The sequence below is a fragment of the Strongylocentrotus purpuratus genome, unplaced genomic scaffold (genome assembly GCF_000002235.5).
Source record: "Strongylocentrotus purpuratus isolate Spur 01 unplaced genomic scaffold, Spur_5.0 spur5_scaffold_12, whole genome shotgun sequence".
Lineage (NCBI taxonomy): Eukaryota > Metazoa > Echinodermata > Echinoidea > Camarodonta > Strongylocentrotidae > Strongylocentrotus > Strongylocentrotus purpuratus.
The window spans coordinates 13,875,638-13,897,087 of NW_022145597.1; the positions used below are offsets into that span (position 1 = coordinate 13,875,638).

At 37.2% G+C, this 21,450-nt stretch overlaps 2 protein-coding genes across 3 annotated transcripts in view; one reads left to right on the forward strand and one right to left on the reverse strand.

Moving 5' to 3' along the window:
- Positions 1-1,740: 1,740 nt before the first annotated feature.
- Positions 1,741-8,993, reverse strand: LOC582616 (activating signal cointegrator 1 complex subunit 1). Its single transcript, XM_030981862.1, has 9 exons — positions 8,946-8,993; positions 7,990-8,180; positions 6,896-7,114; positions 6,364-6,542; positions 5,805-5,894; positions 5,338-5,384; positions 4,594-4,713; positions 3,263-3,473; positions 1,741-2,600 (listed from the first exon to the last, which is right to left on the reverse strand). The coding sequence occupies exons 2-9, from the start codon at positions 8,126-8,128 to the stop codon at positions 2,484-2,486; spliced, it is 1,122 nt and encodes a 373-aa protein (XP_030837722.1). The 5' UTR covers positions 8,129-8,180; positions 8,946-8,993; the 3' UTR covers positions 1,741-2,483.
- A 3,013-nt stretch (positions 8,994-12,006) lies between these two features.
- The window catches only part of LOC579053 (FERM, ARHGEF and pleckstrin domain-containing protein 1), a 99,529-nt gene continuing 90,085 nt past the window's right edge, over positions 12,007-21,450 (forward strand). Inside the window, exon 1 of one of the 2 annotated variants that reach the window (XM_030981863.1) lies at positions 12,007-12,141. The gene's annotated coding sequence lies outside the window, so the exon portion shown is untranslated. Of the gene's footprint in view, positions 12,142-13,488; positions 13,899-21,450 lie in introns of those variants that run through there. The other variant, XM_030981864.1, reaches the window with a different exon arrangement.

Here is a 21,450-nt window from a genome sequence, read left to right on the forward strand (position 1 = left end):
GGCTTATCATGCGGGGGGCCAGGGATGGGGGGGGGGGGGGGGGGGGGGGGGGGGGGGGGGGGTTGGGGGGGGGGGTCAAAGTATTAACCCATGGAGTCTTGCGACTGCTTTGTCAAGAAAAGAGAGAAACAGTTCTATAATTAATTTATCCTCAAATATTTAGAGGGAAATGTGGAGTATTTATGTAAGTTATTCATATTTATTGGAGACTTATTTAAGAAGTGTATAAACACAAGCATGCAAGTAGACACAGAAAATTAAGCATGTGATAACAAGTTAGGACACGTTGGGAAGAAATTCCAGGAAATTTTAAGGAAATGTACTATCCAGTATTCGAACAGTTTATATCTATTTTAGGAATTCCATAGTTAATTTCCCTGATATGTAATTTTCAATGATACCCCCTAATTATATAGGACAATTTTTTTTGGGGGGGGGGATGGGGGGGGTTTTCTTAATTGATCAGTTTTTCTTATTCAATTGGCCAATATTGTAATGTTGCTACATTTTATGAATTAAACAATTTCATGAATCTAAAAAGAGTTGCCATGGATAAAAACATTGTAGAAACGATTTATGATTCCCAATTTCTATGAAATTTGATACAGGAAAAGTTCAACATGTTGACAATTTAATGATTTTAATGTTTGATTTCCACTAAATCACAATTGATAATTTACTTGTCCTCAAAAATTTTAAAAAGGTTATCCACCAACAATAGCTGAAGCAGTGACCTAAATCTGGACTGACCGAACAAAAGCGGACATAGTGTTTGTACAGAAATGTTTATTTACTGCTCATGCATACATGTTAAAGCTCCGACTTATAACCAACAGTTATTTAGCTGAACCACCAAATGTGGTCTGTTGTCCGGAATGGGTAAATACACAAATAGATCCTGTTTTATGTTATCACATCAAGTATCGTTGTCTTGCATTGTGACGAAATTTGTTTGATCACAAAGTGTGAATAATTTGACAACTCGTCCTTATCCTTCTTGAAGTATTTAACTTGAAATAATACATGTTTATCAAGCAGATATTAAAGTTATATGTTCAGTTAACTAGCCAAAGAATGTCAACTCGTTGATTTGAAATGTTTTCAGCAGATTTATAAACAAAGAAGCTTTATATATGGAAAAGAGAATCATTCAAAATGATTATTTATATGATGCTGTCATCAAGGAACTGTATAGGAAATAAGGATAACTGGCAGGTTTTTTCTTAATGTATTTTGTGTATTCGGTGTTGCCTTACGTGTACGTGTAAATTATTTGTTGAGATGATTTATTTTTCTACACAGCCAGTAGACTTGTAACCAGAAGCAGAGTTCTTTTTGAAATAACAGAATATTTAAGATTATTTTCAAGAAAGTATTATCGTGGAATGTTTCTTTTCTCAACTCTTCAGTATTTGTGAAAATTATGGATTGTGGTGGTGGTGGTGATAGTGGGATGGTGATGATGATAGTGATGGTGATGATGATGGTGGTGATGGGGATGGTGGTGATGACGATGATGTAGGTGATGATGATGATGATGGTGGTGGTCGTGGGGATGTTGGTGATGATGATGATGGTGGTGATGATGATGGTGGTGATGATGATGATGATGATGATGATAGTGGTGTTGGTGGTAGTGGGGATGGTGATGATGATCATGGTGGTGGTGGTGATGATTATATTAATTTCCCATCAATATCAACACACATGAATAGAAAAAAGAGATAGAAGACTCAAATATGTATTTTATATTTCCTTTTAATAATCATAAATATATCTATCCTTTATCTCACCTTTTTTTAAACAAAAGGTAAATATGCAACATAGTTTACAAGAGTTGCGAGACATGAAAAATGCAGATTTAAAGACAATGTGATAATTGGAGTAACACAGTGAAACACAATTACTCCCCCTAAAATACAAGCACCCCCCCCCCCCCCCTGTTCTTCTCAGAAACTGGGAATTCCCCCCTCTATTTCCCCACACTGATACCTTGCATCACAAATGGCATATTCCCACAGGGTTTCAAAATACACTGTACAGTTATCATTCTAGGGCAAACATACCGATTATTTCCAGGAGCGCGCTTCTGTAGAAAAACACCACAATGAGATAATAACACTAACAATGGTAGAATGGTGAACCAGTTTCCAGAGGTGACTCGTTTCTGAGAACACTCAGGGTCTTATTTCTGTAGAAATGTTTCTGTTAATGCTAGCTTGTACGTGTAGCAAGCGTTTAAGGTCACATGACATGGTACAACATTGCATGTAAGGCCCACTTTCCAGACAACCAGTGTATGTCTGTTAAAATTCCATTAGATGTGCAAATAAATGGTTCATTGGGCTTCTGTAGGAGCAGACTCCATCTTTACTTTTCGATACTGATTGCCTTTTCGGGTCCATTAATTCCAGATTGATAGACAACACCGTTATTTTCCAGGTCTCTTGTAGAAACATTTTGAATGTCTTTTAGAGTTCTTTTCAGGGTAGAGGCACTTTACCGGCTGCCCAATAGGATCCGTCTTCTGCACAGCGCCCTCTCCCAACCAGGTGGAGAGAGTTGACGCGTAGTTCTCCAAATGAAAAATCACCAAAGAGCTGTGCATAAGGCATAAAGAAAGGTATAGGATTGAATATTTTATTAATTTTATTTTCAAAATAAAAATCATTTGTTGGGTCCTAAAGACAGTTAACTACTGAATTGTTCATACCCTTTGTAAACTTGATGTTTTTTGTGTTTTTCGTCATCCAAGAATGAAAGGTGGACTCCTTGAATTATCGGAGGGCCATTGTTGAATACTTTGAGATGTCAGCTTTAATATGTCACATTTCACATACTTAAAAAATTACAAAACTTGGTAAGGGTATGAATAATTTAGTTGTTAACTTTATATACCATGCATAATGTCATCATTTGAAATTTAAGATTGGAGGAAATAATAGCAAAAATAAGTTCTTGGATTATGGCGCATATCACTGTGTGGTACAACGTCTCTATGCGCTTCATATAGGTTTTGGAAATTATCACCCTAGATTTAGCTCCACCAATCAGCACACGGTGCATTCATAGAATAAATCCTACCGGGTACCCATTTACTAAACCAGGGTCAGAACCCATGACCTTTGCATCCTAAGCCAAGTGATGAAACCACCTCTTGTATGACACCTCTCGTATGAAACCTCTATTTAAACTGAATGTATCTAAGTACGTCTTGAAAATCAGAAATAACATTTCAAAAATTGCTATCCAGCCCACTCACTTCCAGAATCTCACTCGCATCAAAGGCTTCTCTGCTTCGCTGTTGTTGACCCCTGCCTCTGCCCTCTGACCTCTGATTTTTGACCTCCGGTGCTCTGAAGATGGAGTTCATGAGGGTCGCGTGAAGCTTGACCTCAAGGTCATTCCGACTGTCTTGGCACAGCTCCGATGCCACAAATCTCTCCTGGATTCGGTTTGCGATCTCTTGTAATCTGGAGAGAAATAAAATCATAAATATCAAAATTGTCTACTATAAGCCAGTTCATAGTTGCAGTCTGAGCATGAGCAAATAAAGGTCATTACAGAACAAATTGTGAAATACACGGAGACAAAATACTTGATACATGCTCATGAAAGTTATGTAATCATTATTTATTTATGCACAAGTAGTGCACTCCATGATACACAGGTGGAAATATTCTTTGAAAGGGGGAAACAAGGGCTATTTATGTAGCACCTCCATCGCTGTAGGAGTGATTATTTCTAAGTGTACAAAGTGGGACCTCTTCGTGTTTTGAAGATCTGTGGATATTCAGGGTCATTTGGGACATGTGCTAACCGTGAACTGGTCTATTATTGAAAGTTATGTAGTACTGAGCTACAGTAAAGTGGTGGATATTATCTTTCTTTAGAATTTTAATAATGTCCAATAATTGTCCATACAGCAATAGGAAGAAAGATTAATATATGGGTGCCAACAATGGTATGGACTGCCTATGAAATTAGTTGATTAATCATATGGTTTCATTATTTATGGTTTTGGAGTTATTCAGCCAACGATGTGGAGAGAATTTTTGATATGTACTATTAAAATGATTCTTTTCCCTTATCGAACATTTATCCATTTTCATTAATCTTTGTCAAATGTTTTGTCTTACTTTCAACATCAAAATCACCTACACATATGATCATGCAACTGCCAAGGACAAGTACAAGAGCAAATTAATTTCTGTAACTTGCTACACACAGATTCATGTAAACGAGTATGCATAGTTGCTGTTTTTCATTCTTACTTGCCATTCATTCACAAATTTGTTTAAATGTTAACATACAAAATAAAACACAAGCTTCTTTTTTTTCTATCTCACTTATTGCCACCCCCCCCCCCCCCCCCCCCCCCCCTCTCTCTCTCTCTCTCTCTCTCTCTCTCTCTCGATAGATCTCTCTCTCTCTCTCTCTCAGACTCTCTCTCTCTCTCTCTCTCTATCATACCAATATCTATCCCTCTCTCCTCCTACTTCTCTCTACCTCTCTCTGTGGTAGTGGTATACCTTGTCATAAGTAAATGAGCCTTAAGTCTACTCCCAGATCGTAATCTGTTTTGATAAATACCCGTCTGTTCCGTCTTGCATCCTGACTTTTCCATAGAGGATATCTACCTTTCCAGGATCATCGTTCATGTATTCCAGTCCTGCCAGGTCAATCAAGAGAGGGTTCCCTTGAAGTATAGGACTGAGGAAGGGAGAGACAGAGAGACAGAAATGATAAACAGATTTTTTTTAATTAACTATGATAATAATCAAACGTTTCTGTATAGAGCATAGAAAATCCCGGTAGACATAGTTGAATGTCTCTATGAGCTTTACTGAGCAGAATACAGGAGTGGAAATGGTGCACTGGGTTCATAATTGTGAGAATTGTGTTAGAACTCTTGGTCAGAAACTAAAAATCTTTTTTTTCTTTCTCTCTTGTTGCCTTATTACCCCTCCCTCTCTCTCTCTCTCTCTCTCTCTCTCTCTCTCTCTCTCTCTCCATTTATCGCTTTATCAGACTATCTTTCTATCATACCTCTATCTACCTCTCTCTCTCTACCATTCTCTCTTCCCCAACCGCTTTCTCTCTCTCTCTCTCTCTCTCTCTCTCTCTCTCTCTTTCTCTCTCTCCACCCCCCCCCCCCCAAACTGTATTCCTCCATATCTTTCTACAAACAAGGATGTTTAGAACTTACCCCATAGAGTACCGGTATTTCCATTCACCAACATTTAACCATGCTGCAGAACACGTTTCAATTCATTTTTCTTAACTTCATCAAAAATTTGTATTCATCGGCCAAAAAGAGCTTATATAAACACTTACTTGATAATATTTTCCAGACAATCATTGAGAATTTCCAGTGCTGCTTTCTGTTTGGAAACAAAATATTAGGAGAATTTCCATGTCATGGTAAAAAAATAAATAACATTTTAGTACAAATTAGGTTTACTACTTGCTACTTAACTACTTCTATCAAGTCTGATTTATCTGTTAAAAGAATCATTTTAATTAAGGGCTAACAAAATTTTGAACAGTGCATCAAATATAAAGCCCTTCCACGCAGAGGTGTCGTGGTCTAGTGGATATGTCACAGGACTGAGGATCACATGGTTTGCGGTTCAAGTCCCGATAACCTAATTTCAAATGTTATACCCCCATGAAATAAGTGTTATGCCTAATATATGTATGATACAACCATAAACATTAAAAATGCAACACTTAAAAGTCTATGAACGCCATTGTTTAAAAAAGAATTCCAGCAGAGTAGGGGTCAAAGAAGAAATACATACCACTTCTTTTTTGGTCAGGAGCACCAAAGTAACGATGGTCAGATGGAGTTTTTGAGGAATCTGGAATATCCTCTCATCAACCCCTGAGCACTAGATAGGACAGAGGACAAAACAAAACAGATTAACTTTGAGGAGGCAGTGTGGCGCAATCGGATCGTTGTCTCGCTCTCTTTTGTCATGCGTGTGGGTTCAAGTCTACATGTAGCTTAGTGAGTGTCCAAAGAATTAAGTATCAGAGGGGACTAATAATGAAAATACAGTTTGTCTATGATCTTAGTAAACATGAACCCCCCCCCCCCCCCACCCTACAAAAAAATAAGAATTATAATAAGAATAAGAATAATAATAACGATAATAATAATTATAGTAATAAAAAGAAAAGAACAACAAAAAAAAATTGAAAAAAAGTTTTAAAAAATTATCAAAAAAAAATTAAAAATTAGATATCTCTTTATAGAACTACATTGCATCATTAGCAGCTCATACATGTATTTTTAATATGATGTTGCAGCACCGAATCCCAAACATTCAAAACAAAATATCTTTCAGCCCTACTTACATGTTTACATTCCTTCAAGACGTCCTCTCTGAATGCCTGAAACCTGTCCATGATGTCCTGGCTGTTGAGGGGGACGGCAACAAAGTGCGTAAAGGGGGTCTTCTGACGAGCGCTGGCGGCCATGACATCGATTCTGGTCTTAGCGGAGGACACGCCCTGTCTCGTCTTACCGCTGATGGCTGGCAGAATCACAATTAGGGAGAAAAAGGAATTAATTTTCATTCTCATTCATTTATTTTCCACAATCCAGTCAAAAATATATTAAATCACATTTGTAAACATAGTAAAACAAAAAAGTGGGCGGTCATTGGAATACAAGTAGCCTCTGTACCTCACACATTTTTGTCCTTGGGTAATTTTAAAGGCTATAGAATGTATCAATCGCAACTATGTACATAAGAGATAGGAGACTGCAAACTTGTGATTGAATAGGAGGACTTGCGATTGATTCGGTTTCATTGCAACTCTTTATAAATATAAGATGGTGCCCAGTTATCATCATTGCTATAAACCAAAATGTTGAGGTGCTTACTTATTTCGTCGATATGCTCATTGCCCCTCGGAATGTGGATCTGGGTGCGCGTCTCATGCTCAAGCCTCTTCTTCGTTTCACCTCTGGACCCTATGATCAGCCCGAAGAACTTTGAGGGAACGTCGATCACCAACCGGTAGCCGTCCCTCGTCTTCTCCATCTCCAGGGGGTCACATGACACATTCTCTGCCGTCTCTGCCTCGTACATTTCCTCATCATCTACAGTATATTCAGATATCACATTATGTTAACAAAAGTATGTATCATCTTTTCGGGGTCAGAAGGGCTCATACATTTTCTCATCATCTACAGTATATTCAGATACAGGTATATCACATTATGTTAACAAAAGTATGAATTGTCTGTTTGGGGTTGGAAGGGCTTTTATTTCTTTGTTACATTATTTTTTAATTTATTGATTTTCTATGCATATTTTGTTTTCAAGACGTATCGTAAAACGCCCTCTGAGGAACTGATACTTCAACAAGCTCTGCTTCGAGTTAGTTCCTCTTTTCTGGAGCCATTACTATTATATTTGTCTTGTTTCATTGTATATTTTTTGTAATATACTTATTCATTGTATTATGTTTTGCATGAGAAATAAAGTCGTTTGACTTGAATTGAATTGAACTCTGATAGAAGGGCATTAATTTATATCAAAGTTAAAGCCCTTCCGGGCCCCCGTTTCATAAAACTTGTTATCACTAACAAATGCTAAATATCTACGTCAAATTTGCTCTCAGCCAATCAAATGCCATAATTTCAGTAGCTTATAACAGTTATTGTAACTTGTTTTTGATAACAATATTCAACATGGTTTCAATTGAATATTAATTGCCCCCATTTAAAAGTCACAATCACCCCAAATTTTTAACCATTTAGAAATTACCTCTTCTTTTTTTTTACAATTTCAAATTTACCCCAAACATAGCAGATGGTGTAAATCCTCTGGTTCATTGTTATAATCGGCAAAAGGTATTGACTGAAAAAACCTGGGGGGGGGGGGGGGGGGGGGGGATAGGGAGATGGGGGTCTCATACATTTTACAAGCTATCTATCCTTGCCATCTGCAAAACTCTTCCTATTTTACTTACACATTTCATCATCTTGTTCGGTGTATCCTCCTTGTTCTTCATAGGCGTTCCCAGGCAGATGTGGAGATGTCATTTGGGCGGGGTTCCGTCGGTAACAACGTCCTCCTATGGTGACGATTGGGGGCCTAAGCACATCCATGATGATTTAAATTGTTTGTTGACAATGCGATTGCTAGAGAGTCCTTGGTGCTCTTTGAAATGAAATGCAAAGGTGTGATAAAAAAAATTGTAATATGTTAGTATTTGGTGTCCACCTTGCCAATGGAACAAGTCATGTAAATTATGAGTGGCTCTTCTGCTTGATCTAAAATTGTATTTATAATCATTATTTAGACCAAATCTAGAAAAGTCGAATTTGGTAGAAAGGCCTACTCATGAGCAAGCAGTTTAAGTACAACTTTTGGCATTTCTATTTCCTCTTCCCCCTTCATCCTACTTGTTTCATGTGCTTTCATTGTACACTGAATGTAATTAAACCTTTGACCTCAGGCCACTATCTTCAGTAGTTTCACATTTTAATCAACCAATTGTTTCGTTTCAATTCAATCTAAATCTAATTTTATTCCTCTCTTGTTCTGTCACTTTTGTCAGTGTCATCATGTCTTTCGCCATTTTTGTTTTTAAAATAAACTATTCTTAAACAGTCGATTATCAAGTTAGAGAAACACAAACATCACTCATTGTCATACATTACAAGAATATCACGAACAATTTGAAATCTGAACACTTCCTAAGTCGTCTTTCATACCAGTCCCACACGTTCACATTCATGATGGAAACACTGGCTACAGTACTTCTCTGAATCTCTCATCTCGTCTTCTTGATACCATGCACCGATATCGGAGTGAAATGACATATGAGATTACATCTTTCAATTCAACACAAAATTCCTCTCGACATAAAATACAACAAACATGCTAAATAATGGACTTAGACATCTATTTGTAATTTCTTACCCAAATCCGTTCACATTCAACGTTAGCAGAAGACGAAACCAAATCAAATGTGAAAGAGCGCCAACTACACTTACAATCATTATAGTTTTTCTGATTATTTCTTTCAGCAGCTAGCTAGCTAGAGATAACATCTATTATGATATCTCCTCCAAAAGTGTTTTCTCCGTAGGCCCTATCATCTTTTTTTCATAGAAAGTCCGACGACCCTATCCAGGCACAATTTAAATGGAAGGGAAGGGGGAAATGAAGAAAATGCAACATTTCTCATGAGTAGGAGCAAATTTTTTTTAAATCCCCGAGAATCGTAATTGATATGTAATTGCAATATCAAGTAGTTGTGTATTTTCATGTCTGAAATCGGGAACAACTTCGATTAGTAATTTTCTATTTTGCAGTTTGTTACACCTTGGTATTTCACTTTGTAGTATAGAATCTACATGACTATTATGTTTTGTTTCTAGTCGGGAGCAACTTCGATAAGTATATTTGCTTTTTTTATTTTTTCAACATGTATTTCCCTTTGTAGTATCGGGGAGTTTTATAATGTGTATCTATTTTGTTGCGTTTAAGTGTAACATGGAATTTACTAATCAGTCATCAACCCAAAAATTATATTCCCGTGACAAAAATAATTCCACCGGCACTCCCACAAGACTTAATGGCAATGAGATGAAAAGGGATTACCCCCGCCCCCCCCCCCCTTTCCCCCCTCCCGGGATACAGATGACAATCGATAGAGTTCGAAGCAAAAACAACAACAACAACAACAACAACAAAATAACTCCAACAAAGACTCGATACAGATATTGTGTATATCATTTCATTAATTTTCGAAAAAATAGTTATGAATCATTTTAATGTCTACGATGGGTTGTGGTAAAAATCATAGTGCCTTGATTTGGAGTATCTAGTTTTTCTTTCCATTTAAAAAAGGCCTAGCTACACCAGCGCCATCGAATCAGAAGTAAATCAAATCCTAATCATTAGAATAGAAACATTACCCTCTTCTCAATGTGTAGCTGCTTAAGAATTTAATTGAAATAGTATTCAAGTATCAGCGACATAGAGCCAGAATTTCAATTGGGGGTACTAAAGGGCTTTGTGCGAGGGGAGGGAATGGGAGCGGGAAAAAAACACCTTTGTGTCACTGTTTCATAATTATGTACATAAATTTCATTTCATTTCATTTTTATTTTTCATTTCCAACAAAATACAATACATAATAACGAATACAATGTAAAATGTATACAAAACATAGATACATTGGTAATAAACAAATCTTAATAATAATTTATACATTTTTGGGAAGACAAAAAAATGAATTTTAAAATTTAATTGCATTTATATTTTGAGAAAATGGAGAGGTCCACTAAAAAGCAAAGCTTGTAAATTGTGGACCCCTCAGATAATAATGAGTGTGAACAAAATATTGAATACATAATCAATGAAAGACGAATAGTGGCCAACAGAGAACATTTATTAAAACACGTAATGACTGTAAACAAGAAGACGTAACAAATTACATGACGAAGAAAGAACAGAAAAAAGAAGAAGAAAAAAAAAGGGGGGGGGGAGGGGGGCAAATGCGGGCTGCGTTTGGAGGGAAGGAGAGTGAGAAAAAAGGAAAGTTGTCGGAGATCGAGCACGAAATAGGGAGCGCACAAAATCCTTGAGACAGCTGAAACAAAAAGAGCAAGAACATGATGGCAAGTAGTTTTTTGTTTTGAGATGGGCTGAAGAAAAGAGGGAAAGAAAACAAAATTGGGAAGGAGATGTTCTATAAATAATCAGAGGGAGATAACGGGCGGGAGGGGGAATAATGTTTAAGATTTGAAACATGATATTCTTTTGCATAAAATTTGTTATCAGTGCTACAATCTTTGACAGTATCATAATTGTCGTCTAACACATGATTGTGGGATGGAGGCACACCCCGGCCGCCGGCCCAGTCGGTGGGGGCACATCGGCCCATCCCCCATGCTCCGTCATAAAGACCACAGGTTTACATCGCACCCCTCCTGTGTATCTCCTTGTGGCATCTTGTCAAATTTTCGACCCCATTTTTAGGTTTGTCTTCTCACTGCCGCTATTTTGAACAGCCCATGCCTTGCCCTTGCCCCTTGCCACGCCGCTTATCAGATGATGATTTGTTATTTAGATGGGAAACTTGAAATCTGCTCTCAGAATTACAAAGTTATTCAAGTTTCCTAAAACAACATAATTATCCCCCCCCCCCCCCCCACTAGAGTAGAATAGTATGTCAGGATAAAAAAGCATTCTTTTTCATCATAGTTATCGATCATTTTATTCTTACTTATTTGCCAAGCAAAGCCTGTAATTGTATGAAAAGAAAAAGATGCAAACAACAATTAAAAAAAAATCGCATCTCCAGCTTAGGGCATTCATACAAAAAGGTGAATCATGATCAAAGACGGAAAACTACCAGCTTAAAACAAAAAGCAATTCCCCACCATTTGGCAAGATAACGACTGACTTCATATACAGCTGATTCAATAACCATCCTGCCAATAAAACAAAACGACAACAACAACAACCAAACCTACAAATCCATGAACGCAAAATTAAACTATTTAAGTCATATTTTTATTATAAAATAATAGAATATCTTCCTAGTGAAAACTTATTAAATCGTCGAAAAATGCAAAATCATGTACACTGTACAATGGTCAGCATGTATTCTTTCCGCGTATTCTTCTAATGTTATTTGACACCCAAGTGGCATACTCTTAATATCTCCCCTAAAACAAATAATAAAAGTGAGCCCCTGTCATTATTTTCCCCCTTTTCCCATAATTATTCCCAAAACAGTAATTTCTTATAATATTCTGAATCGAGTCAATCATAGAATTGACTAGCCGTATCATAATAACACACAAATCAAAATGCCCTTTTTAAATGTTAAAATTATCATAAAAAAGACGTTGCTATCTAATTCTAAAAATCTTTAGCAAAATTCAATCTGGCTGTCGAAAATCGTAATGTAGTCATAATTTCGTGTGTGATCTGGCGCCATCTCGTGTTCAAAGCTTTCTCATTTATTTTCAGATAACATCGCGAATGGGTTACAGTGCGAGGGGTTTGCCAAAGATATTTTGGCTCAATATTCGGCGTAATTGGCACCTTTCCATTGGAATATAGAAGGGGAATCTTATATGCCGTGTTTCCATGTAATCAGGTCAGTTTATGATTGTAGATTTTTAGTGTTTTTGAATGATGATAAACAGTGGAGAATGTTGTCTTTGTGTTGTGCTTGATGACTCCTTGTTAGTAATAGAATAACGCACTGTCCGCCTGCTGTGCAGTGCCAGTGCGTTGAGTGATAAGATGGGCGAGAGACCGTCGGTATAACTGGGCGTGAATGAATATGGCTATCTGCATGGATGGAGTGTTGCAGCGAGCTGAGTTGAAGGAATTGGTCGTTAAGCATTACATTTTAAAAGGCCCATTTAGGTCATTTGGAGTAATTGAGGATACTAGATCTATGAGTTATAAAGTATCATCACATAGAATAAAGTATATTTTTAACTGTTACGTATTGAAGATCGAATCGTAAGAACTAATTGTAGTCTAAAAAAAATGATTCATGTCATGGTTGATTACAAATTGGAGAAGCATAAAGGCAAGCTATGATTAGCAGAGGGCTCCACGGTATTTTTGACTTAGCAAAGCAGAAGAAATAGATTTGGGCGCCATTTCATGAAACCGTCTCAGGACGCAAGAACAAAATACATATGTACTACCAAGTTTACTGACTTAAGTTTGAATTTAATCTGACAAAAAATGGGAAACTTATGATTTTTGAATTTTTGAAAGATGTATCACGACACTAGATCTAGACTATAGGTAATTAGGTATGAGCTCTTCAAATTGGCTGAGTCAGTAATGTCTCTGTAATGTAGTGGCGGACGACTCTTACATTTGTTCCACCAAACAAGATTAGTTTTTTTTTAAATAAAAAATGTATGACTCAGGAATATGATATGCTATCTGTAAGATAAATTTGGAGTAGTGCTCCAAGGGAGAAGGGACTTGGGAGAAAGACACAAAAAATAATATCTATTAAGTCGATATTTTGGTAAACATCAAACTGGAAATTTGTCTGTTTTTACGTCGCAATCCACGGAGATTCACATTTATTAAGTGATGTCATATTTCAAACATTCATAAATCTCGAATTGTTGGTCCATATTTATTCAAAGCATTGGCCATTCTGTTTATCTTATTTTACTGCTTTCATTCAAACATTTGTAAACAAAGAATCTTTTATGATAAATCAAACTGAAAATACAAAAGTTATGGTTATTGACAGTGTATTTCATTTTTTGTGACAGCTGAGTGGATCATTGAAATGAGTCAGCAAATTAATTGTAAATTAACAAACATGAAACACTCCTCAATTGACTGCATTATTAAATTTAGTCTATTGCCAAATATTAATGTTTCACACCCATCTCAAAACCAAAAGAGGATAGAATAAGTGTTCACGTTTTTTGTTGCCAGTGATGTGCTCGTTAGTGGATTTGTAGCTGCTCTATTTTTTCCTTTCTCTTGCGAAAAAGAGGTGTAGATGGATTGGCCTTTACACCAGTTGCTCAGTCTGCAGCACACACGATTCTCTACACACGGGACTGGGTGCATGCACGCACGCACCAGATGATCTAAAAGCTGTGTGGCCTTTTAATGGGAAGTCGTCAACTTACTCAGCATGAGTCAAAAGGATACTCAAAATTAAGAGCATCTGATTTTCATTTGAATGCAACCCGTCTTCGCAGCGGTAGGGACAGGTAGATGTTAGTGTGTGAGTGTGACTAGCCTGCATAGTTACTCCTGGTTCGACTGCATAGAGAACTGGATACGAGGGATAAATAAGGAAAGATAATTGTGCTAGCGGAAAACAGGATTCTGTCGACTTGGACTGATACATTGTACATTGTAAGTGGCTTTTATTTACTGAATATATCGCAAGAGTATGTAGGCTTGATTCAATTTCTAGTTCTAAATCTGGTGTCAATGTGTATAATTTGTAGTTGTATGTACATGTACTTGTAAGAGGATGAATCATGAAAGAGTGAAATTGTCGATAACTACCTAAATCTTTTATTATTCTTGATAAAGAATGGAGGAATATTATGCTGTTATAACTTGTGTGGGGATTACTATTTAAGTCAATAAAATGCATGTGCACCACTTGTTATTTGCTGCCAAATTTGTGTTCAGAGCATCAAACATTTTGTAGGCTATCATTTGTTGATTGTTTTCATGGAAACCCTTCTTCTTTGTGTGTGGATGTAAGTGGAAGGTACTGAGAATATTTTCTCTAGGTATTAGAATAAGGACTTCATTTGTGTCCCCAGCAGAAAGGCACAGGCACAAATTGTTGTTTTATTTTTAAATTCTTCAGATTTAAAAGCATTAGTAACAATATCACTGTTAACCATTTGGACAATGTACCAACTGTTTTTCTTCTTCTGTATACTGAAGGGAAAAAAAGAATTTTTTGAATTTATTTATACTCCTAGAAACTTAAATAATATTGTCAGTTCATCCACACACACCTTTCTGTCAGATCTATACACAATAATTTACTACCCTTAGGACGAACACTGGGAGCATCAAACAGGCAAAGAGCAGAAATTGGCAGCCATAATAAAGACCAGCTGCGAATAGATAGATAGATCTGCATTTTCCATTACTACTCATGGAGGCCAAGTCTATTACTGTGCATTCAGACTAACAGTAGTCATTGTACAAGTCTGGTATAGCTTGTTTTTAGATACGATTTGAAGTCATTACATTTTTCCTAGTCTGAATGTCTTATGAAGAAAGGTTGTACATGTATAGCGAACGTCTGTTTGAGCATCGTTTCAAACAAAACTTGATAAATAATCAGCATCCCACTCTACATGTATTTTGACCGTTGTATCGTACAAAAACGGTATAACTAGGCGGGGCTTATTGTGAACGCCCACTGATGATTGGCTAGCTCTCATGTGTTTTTACCTCTTCATATCTTTTGTATCTTTATACTTTGTTTCATTATACGTGTACATGTACATGTACAGTACCATGTTGCTTTCTAGTTTTTGCGCTTCTTTCTGTACATACGATGTTTCTTTAAATGAGTTTCATATAAATTTCCTCGAGTCTGAACGAGCTATTAAACCGTCCAATGGATCTGTTTCGCTCGAATCACACCAAGGGCACAGCACTACAGCTGTAGGTTCATTACCCGAATTGATTTGTGTGGAAAGTGAAAACAAGTGTGTACGATAGTTCATTGAACTTGTTAAGTGCAGGTCATGCACTGTACATACATGTACAACTTGCAGCTGGTTAATAAAGCACCTGTCTATTATTAATGTCTAGCTTTCTCTTATGCAGGATACACTTCCGTGATTAAGGATCTGAACATTACTCCACTTAAAATTAAAGTTATTTTGTATTAGTATAATGGAAAAAATAAATGATGTTTGTTACAAAAATTTCTTCTGATGGAATATGGGCTTACAGCTCCTAAATGAAATGTATAAGGCAGCAAATACTGCAATATATCTTTCACAAGTAAGCCTACAATTCTAACTAAATACAAATTACTGAATACAAATTATAGATTCTACAGTACATGTACATACATTGTACATTGTAGCTTCTAATGTACATGCTTCTAAAAGACAGCAAGCTCGTATCATATGCCCAATTTATTTCTCTCAATAAGTGTGTACATGCAGTACAACTTCTCGATGAATATAGCATTTTGAAGATATTAATTCTTACAATAATCACATTCACATGTGTACATAGTCCTGCATGCACATGTCTTATGAATAGAGGTTACCCACAAATAGGCCAAATTGGAAAAAACCTCTGCAGTACCTGTACATGTGTAGATGTGTATTTTTATGTTATTGACATGACCTTCACATATACAGGTTTTTATTGTATAGACTAAACAAAGCAAAGCAGCAGGATTTATTGTGTTAGTATGAAAAGTCGATGTTTACAGAGTCACAACAGTGATTGGTTCATGACCATGTCAAGCTACCTGCAGGGTAGGGTAATTCATACATGTACCGTACATGTACGTATGTGTGCATGTAGGAACACACATGTACATTACATTGTACAATGTATCTTACTGCTCTTGATTAACAGCCTGTTCATACTAAAGAAAATTATTGTATGAAGAAACGTCATGTACAGAACGTGTAGTGAAAGGAGTGAACAGACTAGAAAACAACATCATTATAATTGTGTAGAAACTAGTTTGATGAGTTCAGTTGACTTTTTCAATGACATGATTGCTGGCCAATCGTAAGTGCGTGCTCACGATAAGCCCCTGCCATTTAAACAATTTTCATTACGATACGGCGTTGAGACTACAATGAGACCCTATTCTTTATCAAGTTTTGTTTTCAAACATGAATTTCGCTATACAATTTTTTGTGGTGTTCAGACTAGGAAAGGTAATTACGCATTGTATAGCTACGTGTGTACAATTCTTGTATGTACGTGTGACATACACTGTACATGTACGTGGACAATGATTTTGGTAGCCTGAACGCAAAGTAACAGTCTCCTTGAAGCGCAGTGAACAAATAATGTTGGCTGAACATGTACATTGTACATGTACTGTATGTTCTACAATGAATGTTTTTATATCTTTTGAAAATGACGTTATGGATTTTCTATTTATCAAAGGTCATTTGAGAGTTAATGTTATATTGTCATTCTACATTTCGTTAAGCTCTTTTACGTTCTTATGAGATAAACGTGCCACAGGGGGAAACATGTTATTGAATTTGTACATGTGCAAATATGTTTAGTAGATTTGACTTTATCTAAGCATCTGGGTGATGTATGTACAATGCATGTTTTATACCAGCTGTGTAGGGCAAAGTGAGAAAACAGTTTGTGAAAATGATCATGACTCTCAAGAAAGATATCCCAATGTACTGAGAGAGAGACGGACAAACAGAGTGGGGTGGGGGAGTACAGGTAATGTAACTTTTGCAACATGAATATTGTACCATAATACGACAGCAGTTGTCACGGCTTGAAAGTTAAAATGGACACCCATGGAATTTGTGAATTGGTTTTGCATGCATTTTTTTCTCCACTTTCTAAAACATTTGCTTTGCTTCGCAAACGAATAGGGTAAATAAGAATTTTTACTTTTCTTGCCCCCTGGGCACTTTTTGGCTGCCCTGGACAATTGGGTAATTTTCGTCACTATTGAATGGGGACATTTGCTAGAGTTCTATTTGCTCAAGCCACGCTGACTTTTGACGTTACATGCCCATTAGAGGCCTATACATGTACATGTATAGGGCCTACATTGTAGGCATCTTGCAGCCTACTGTACATGCATGTACATACAATGTACATGTAGGCATACAATGTGCATGAATGTACAATGTAATGTACATGTACATACAGTGTAATGTACTACATGTACATGTACATGTACATACAATGCAATGTACATATGTATACAAAACATGGGTACCGTAAATATATCATTTGAAGACATACAGCCATGTACATGTACATGTTGGTAATCTCTTACAATAATATGTAGCTGCAGACTGCAGTGTAACATGCCATTGCTGGTGGACTTTGAAATGGTCTGATGATAAAACAATTGATAATGAGTAAACAATGTGTTTTGGGAGCATGCATTGTGCGGAGGTATTTGCCAGGCCCACTGAAGGAGAATAGATACTTGACCTCGAATGTAGGAGATGATAGCGATTGTTGACTGTTGATAGGCAAAACAGGGCGATCCAGTTACCCATTGTTTTACGGTATTCACGCTGCCCTCTTTATGACCCATTCAGCATGGGTTCCAATTTGCATGCGTTTTTTTTTCTTCTGTACCCGGTATACAAAGTCCAAGGCCAATTTACCACATATAATGTGCATATACATTGTACTCCGTTTTTAATACTTGATGTTCCTGTGACTTTCCAGTTGATGGAGTTGAAATATTTGATACCGGTACCCTTTTGTTATGTTTTCTATACAGTGCAGGTGGACTTTTTGTAATTAAACATAGTTCAAATTATATGATGCAAAAGTTTGCAAAGTTTGTGGTCAGACTGACAAACTTTTCAGGGGGTGGGGGGGGGGGGGTAGGATTTTCCGGAATTTCTCTCTTGCTAATTATCGCCATACCACATTTCTATCTCATACTTGGTTGTCTGTGTTCTTCTTACCCTTCCATTATCCCTTTTCTGTTCTCTTCCCTCTCTCTTTCTCTCTCTTTCTCTTTCTTTCTCTCTCTTCGTCTCCACCAGTCTTTGTCTATTTTGCTCATTATTTTGAAATAGGCCCTCAATCATGTTCCTTGCTGTTCCATGCATTCTCAATTGTCCTCATTTTTCTTACTTTTCTCTCCTTGCCTTTCTTTCTTTCTCTCTCTCTCTCTCTCTCTCTCTCTCTCTCTCTCTCTCTCTTTTTCTCTTTAATCATCCCACACTGGACCCTCTGTATCATCTGTAGCCTCACATTCCACACTCTGTCTTTCTTTCTCTCTCTCTGTCTGTCTCTGTCTGTCTGTCTTTCTTTCTGTCTCTGTCTGTCCCCTCTCTCTCTCTCTCTCTCTCTCTCTCTCTCTCTCTTTCTCTCTCTCTCTCTCTCTCTCTCCCCCCCCCCCCTCTCTCTCTCTCTCCCTCCCTCTCTCTCTCTCTCTCTCTCTTTCTCCCTCTCTTTCTCTTTCCTTGTCTCTTTGGCAAGTCCAATTGTCCCTGATTTCCATAGCCTCTTATGCCCGGAGGATGTTGACAAAGCATCGCGATTCAGCAAGTCCAAATGTCATGCAATCTTTGACAGTGTAAGGTTTGAAAATATGTGAGAATAGAATAATACACACCAAATGGACAATATATTATTATCATCTACACTGTACATGTACATGTAGCTTTTCTTCAAGTCGTAGCCTGACTAGAAATTAAATCAGACTAACGATTCAGCACGTCCAAATGTCATGCAATCTTTGACAGTGTAAGATTTGAAAATACATCATGCGAGAATAGAATAATACACACCAAATTGACAATATATTATGATTATCTAGTTTTTCTTCAAGTCTCCCCCTTTTCCTCCATTCCTTCTAGAATCTTTTGATTATAAATTGAACCTGTTTCTAATAGGTTCTAGCAGTTAATGCATGCAGCCAAATCAGTATTCACACAGCACAACATGCAGGCCAAAATGTACTTGCAGCTAAATCATCCAGTTTGAGATTTAGTAGGCTAAACAGATTACACTGGTGCATGAGTGTGCATGCAGTATGCTGTCAACCCAGTGATGCAGTGATGTAAACATGAATAATGCATAATGCAACAATATTCCAGACAGCATGACCTTTGCCTACCCCAGCTCCTGGAGGTCACCGCACTGACATCGGGCATGTGGTATCGTTTCCACGGCAACGGCATTACACCCCGACTGTATATTTCGCCGCACTTGGCAGGTCGAGATGAAAGTGGAGCGATATGATCCACTACAAATTGGCTTCAGCTCCATTTTTCCTGCAGGCGTGCCAAAATGTTGACATGCCTGGAGGAATGCTTCGTCGCTCTTGCCCTTTGACCTCCGGCTTCCCTATGAATGATTCCAAACGGCGCAAGGGCTTTTTACCAGCTGTGGCTGAAGGGGGTTGTGAGGATAGTGTTGCATGATAGGGTAAATGACCAGCCCCTTCCACACTGGGAGAACTTTTTGATTGATAGAAAGGATATGCATCTGTAGATTGAGCAAGAAGTGTTCATTTGAAAGGGTTGCAGTGATCATGTGTAGGCATCAAGTGTAGGATATTAGAGACATCCTTCAAATTACTAGATGAGGTTTTTTGTCATTGTCTCTAATAAGAATTGATAGATAAAATTCTTGATAACAGTGTAGCATGGGTTATTACGTAGCTTCATATTATATTGCACAGTGTTATGTTTTTGTTGTAAACTCCAGAACAATAATTTTACAGAGTATCTTTGTCAAAGTCACCATATTATAGTGATATCAATATTGATCTATTAATAGATACATTTAAGCTTCTAAAGAGTCATTTTTACCTGGTTGCTTTAGAAAGTAGGCTTATGTACTTGCAGATATTAAAGCTTTTATTCCAATCTAAAGGACTTGGTAATCGAGGAAATTTGAACCAAAGAGCACTTGATGGCTACGGAAATATACAGTAGTACATTCATATGGCATTTTTATTGCTGCATTTATTTGACTCGATTGCTTGTGTCTATAAGGGTCATCCAACTTGGCTCCACAATGTAGGACTGAACTTGGCAGTAAGACAATTAACAGCCAGGAAAAAAAACTTGGAATGGTTGTAAACCAGAATCTCAGTCGGACAGTTTAATACTTAACTAAGCTGGAAATGGTAGTACGTGTGCAGCGGGTCGTTTTGCGTCTAGTTTGCAGAGAAAAAAGACCGGCATAATATCTGTTCTGTTGATTGATCACTGTACACGTACGTTGTACAGTGTAGCTCATTCCCTTAACTTTATGATACAGTTTTACAGTGATATATTGTGCCTGTTGCCTTAATTTATGGGTCTAGAGTGGCAATAACTTATGTCTGTTTTATCGCTTTTATGCCTTTTATTATGCCTTTTATTATACACTGAACATGAACGTAAAGACCAAATTTTAGGATTTGTAAGAAGCAGGCACATGCCTTCACATCCGGATGTAATTGTAGATGTAGTTGGTGTATTTTTACATGTACATGTACATGTAGGTGTATTTAAAAGGATAAATGAATGAAAAGGAGAGGACTGCTATAAACTTAAAGTGCTTAGAGACATCGTTGATGCACTGAGCGCTATATCAAAGCGGAATATTATTACTATTATCATTATTATTTGGTAAGAAGCCAGGCAAATCAAGGGACTAGGCTGAATAATACACAGGCTCTAATTTGACACTATCCTGCTTTAGCACTAATAGCAGGGCTTGTGTCTTGGATGAAGCATTGCCTGCCTTGCCAGTTGGAGGAATAGTTTCATTACACAGCATACCAGAACATTTCGCGCCTGTGAGATATTAAAAATGTGAAAGTCTTGAAAGTTGCATGCCACAAAATTATTTGATCACACCTACATTGTAATGCAACACTGAATTTCTGTTGGCAATTTGTGAGAGCTTCTAGCCTAAAATATAGCAGTCATTTACTATTTCCAAAAGTTTTTAGTTAGGGATACAGTGTACAGAATTGGAAATCAGATCTCATGTTATACATGCATTATGACCTACAAGGGTTTATTATGCCCACAAACATATCAAAGTCTGACACTGCACCTAGTCAGTCTTATGCCAAACAAGGGGGTTGTTTATCAGTGGCAAAAATTAGGCTGAAGTTGTTGATGACAAAATCTCTTGGCTATTAGCACTAGACTATTCAGTATGTGTGCTAGCGAGGAGTCGGTTTCCTTGTTAATGAGGCCGATATCCTGCTCTGCCCTTGTTTGTG

Coding starts and splice junctions, on each gene's coding strand:
- LOC582616 (XM_030981862.1), bottom strand. CDS start 8,128: ATGGATGTGCTTAGGCCCCCAATCGTCACCATAGGAGGACGTTGTTAC. Junction 7,115..7,989: donor CGAACAAGATGATGAAATGT/GTAAGTAAAATA, acceptor AATATACTGTAG/ATGATGAGGAAATGTACGAG. Junction 2,601..3,262: donor ATGCGAGTGAGATTCTGGAA/GTGAGTGGGCTG, acceptor CCTTATGCACAG/CTCTTTGGTGATTTTTCATT.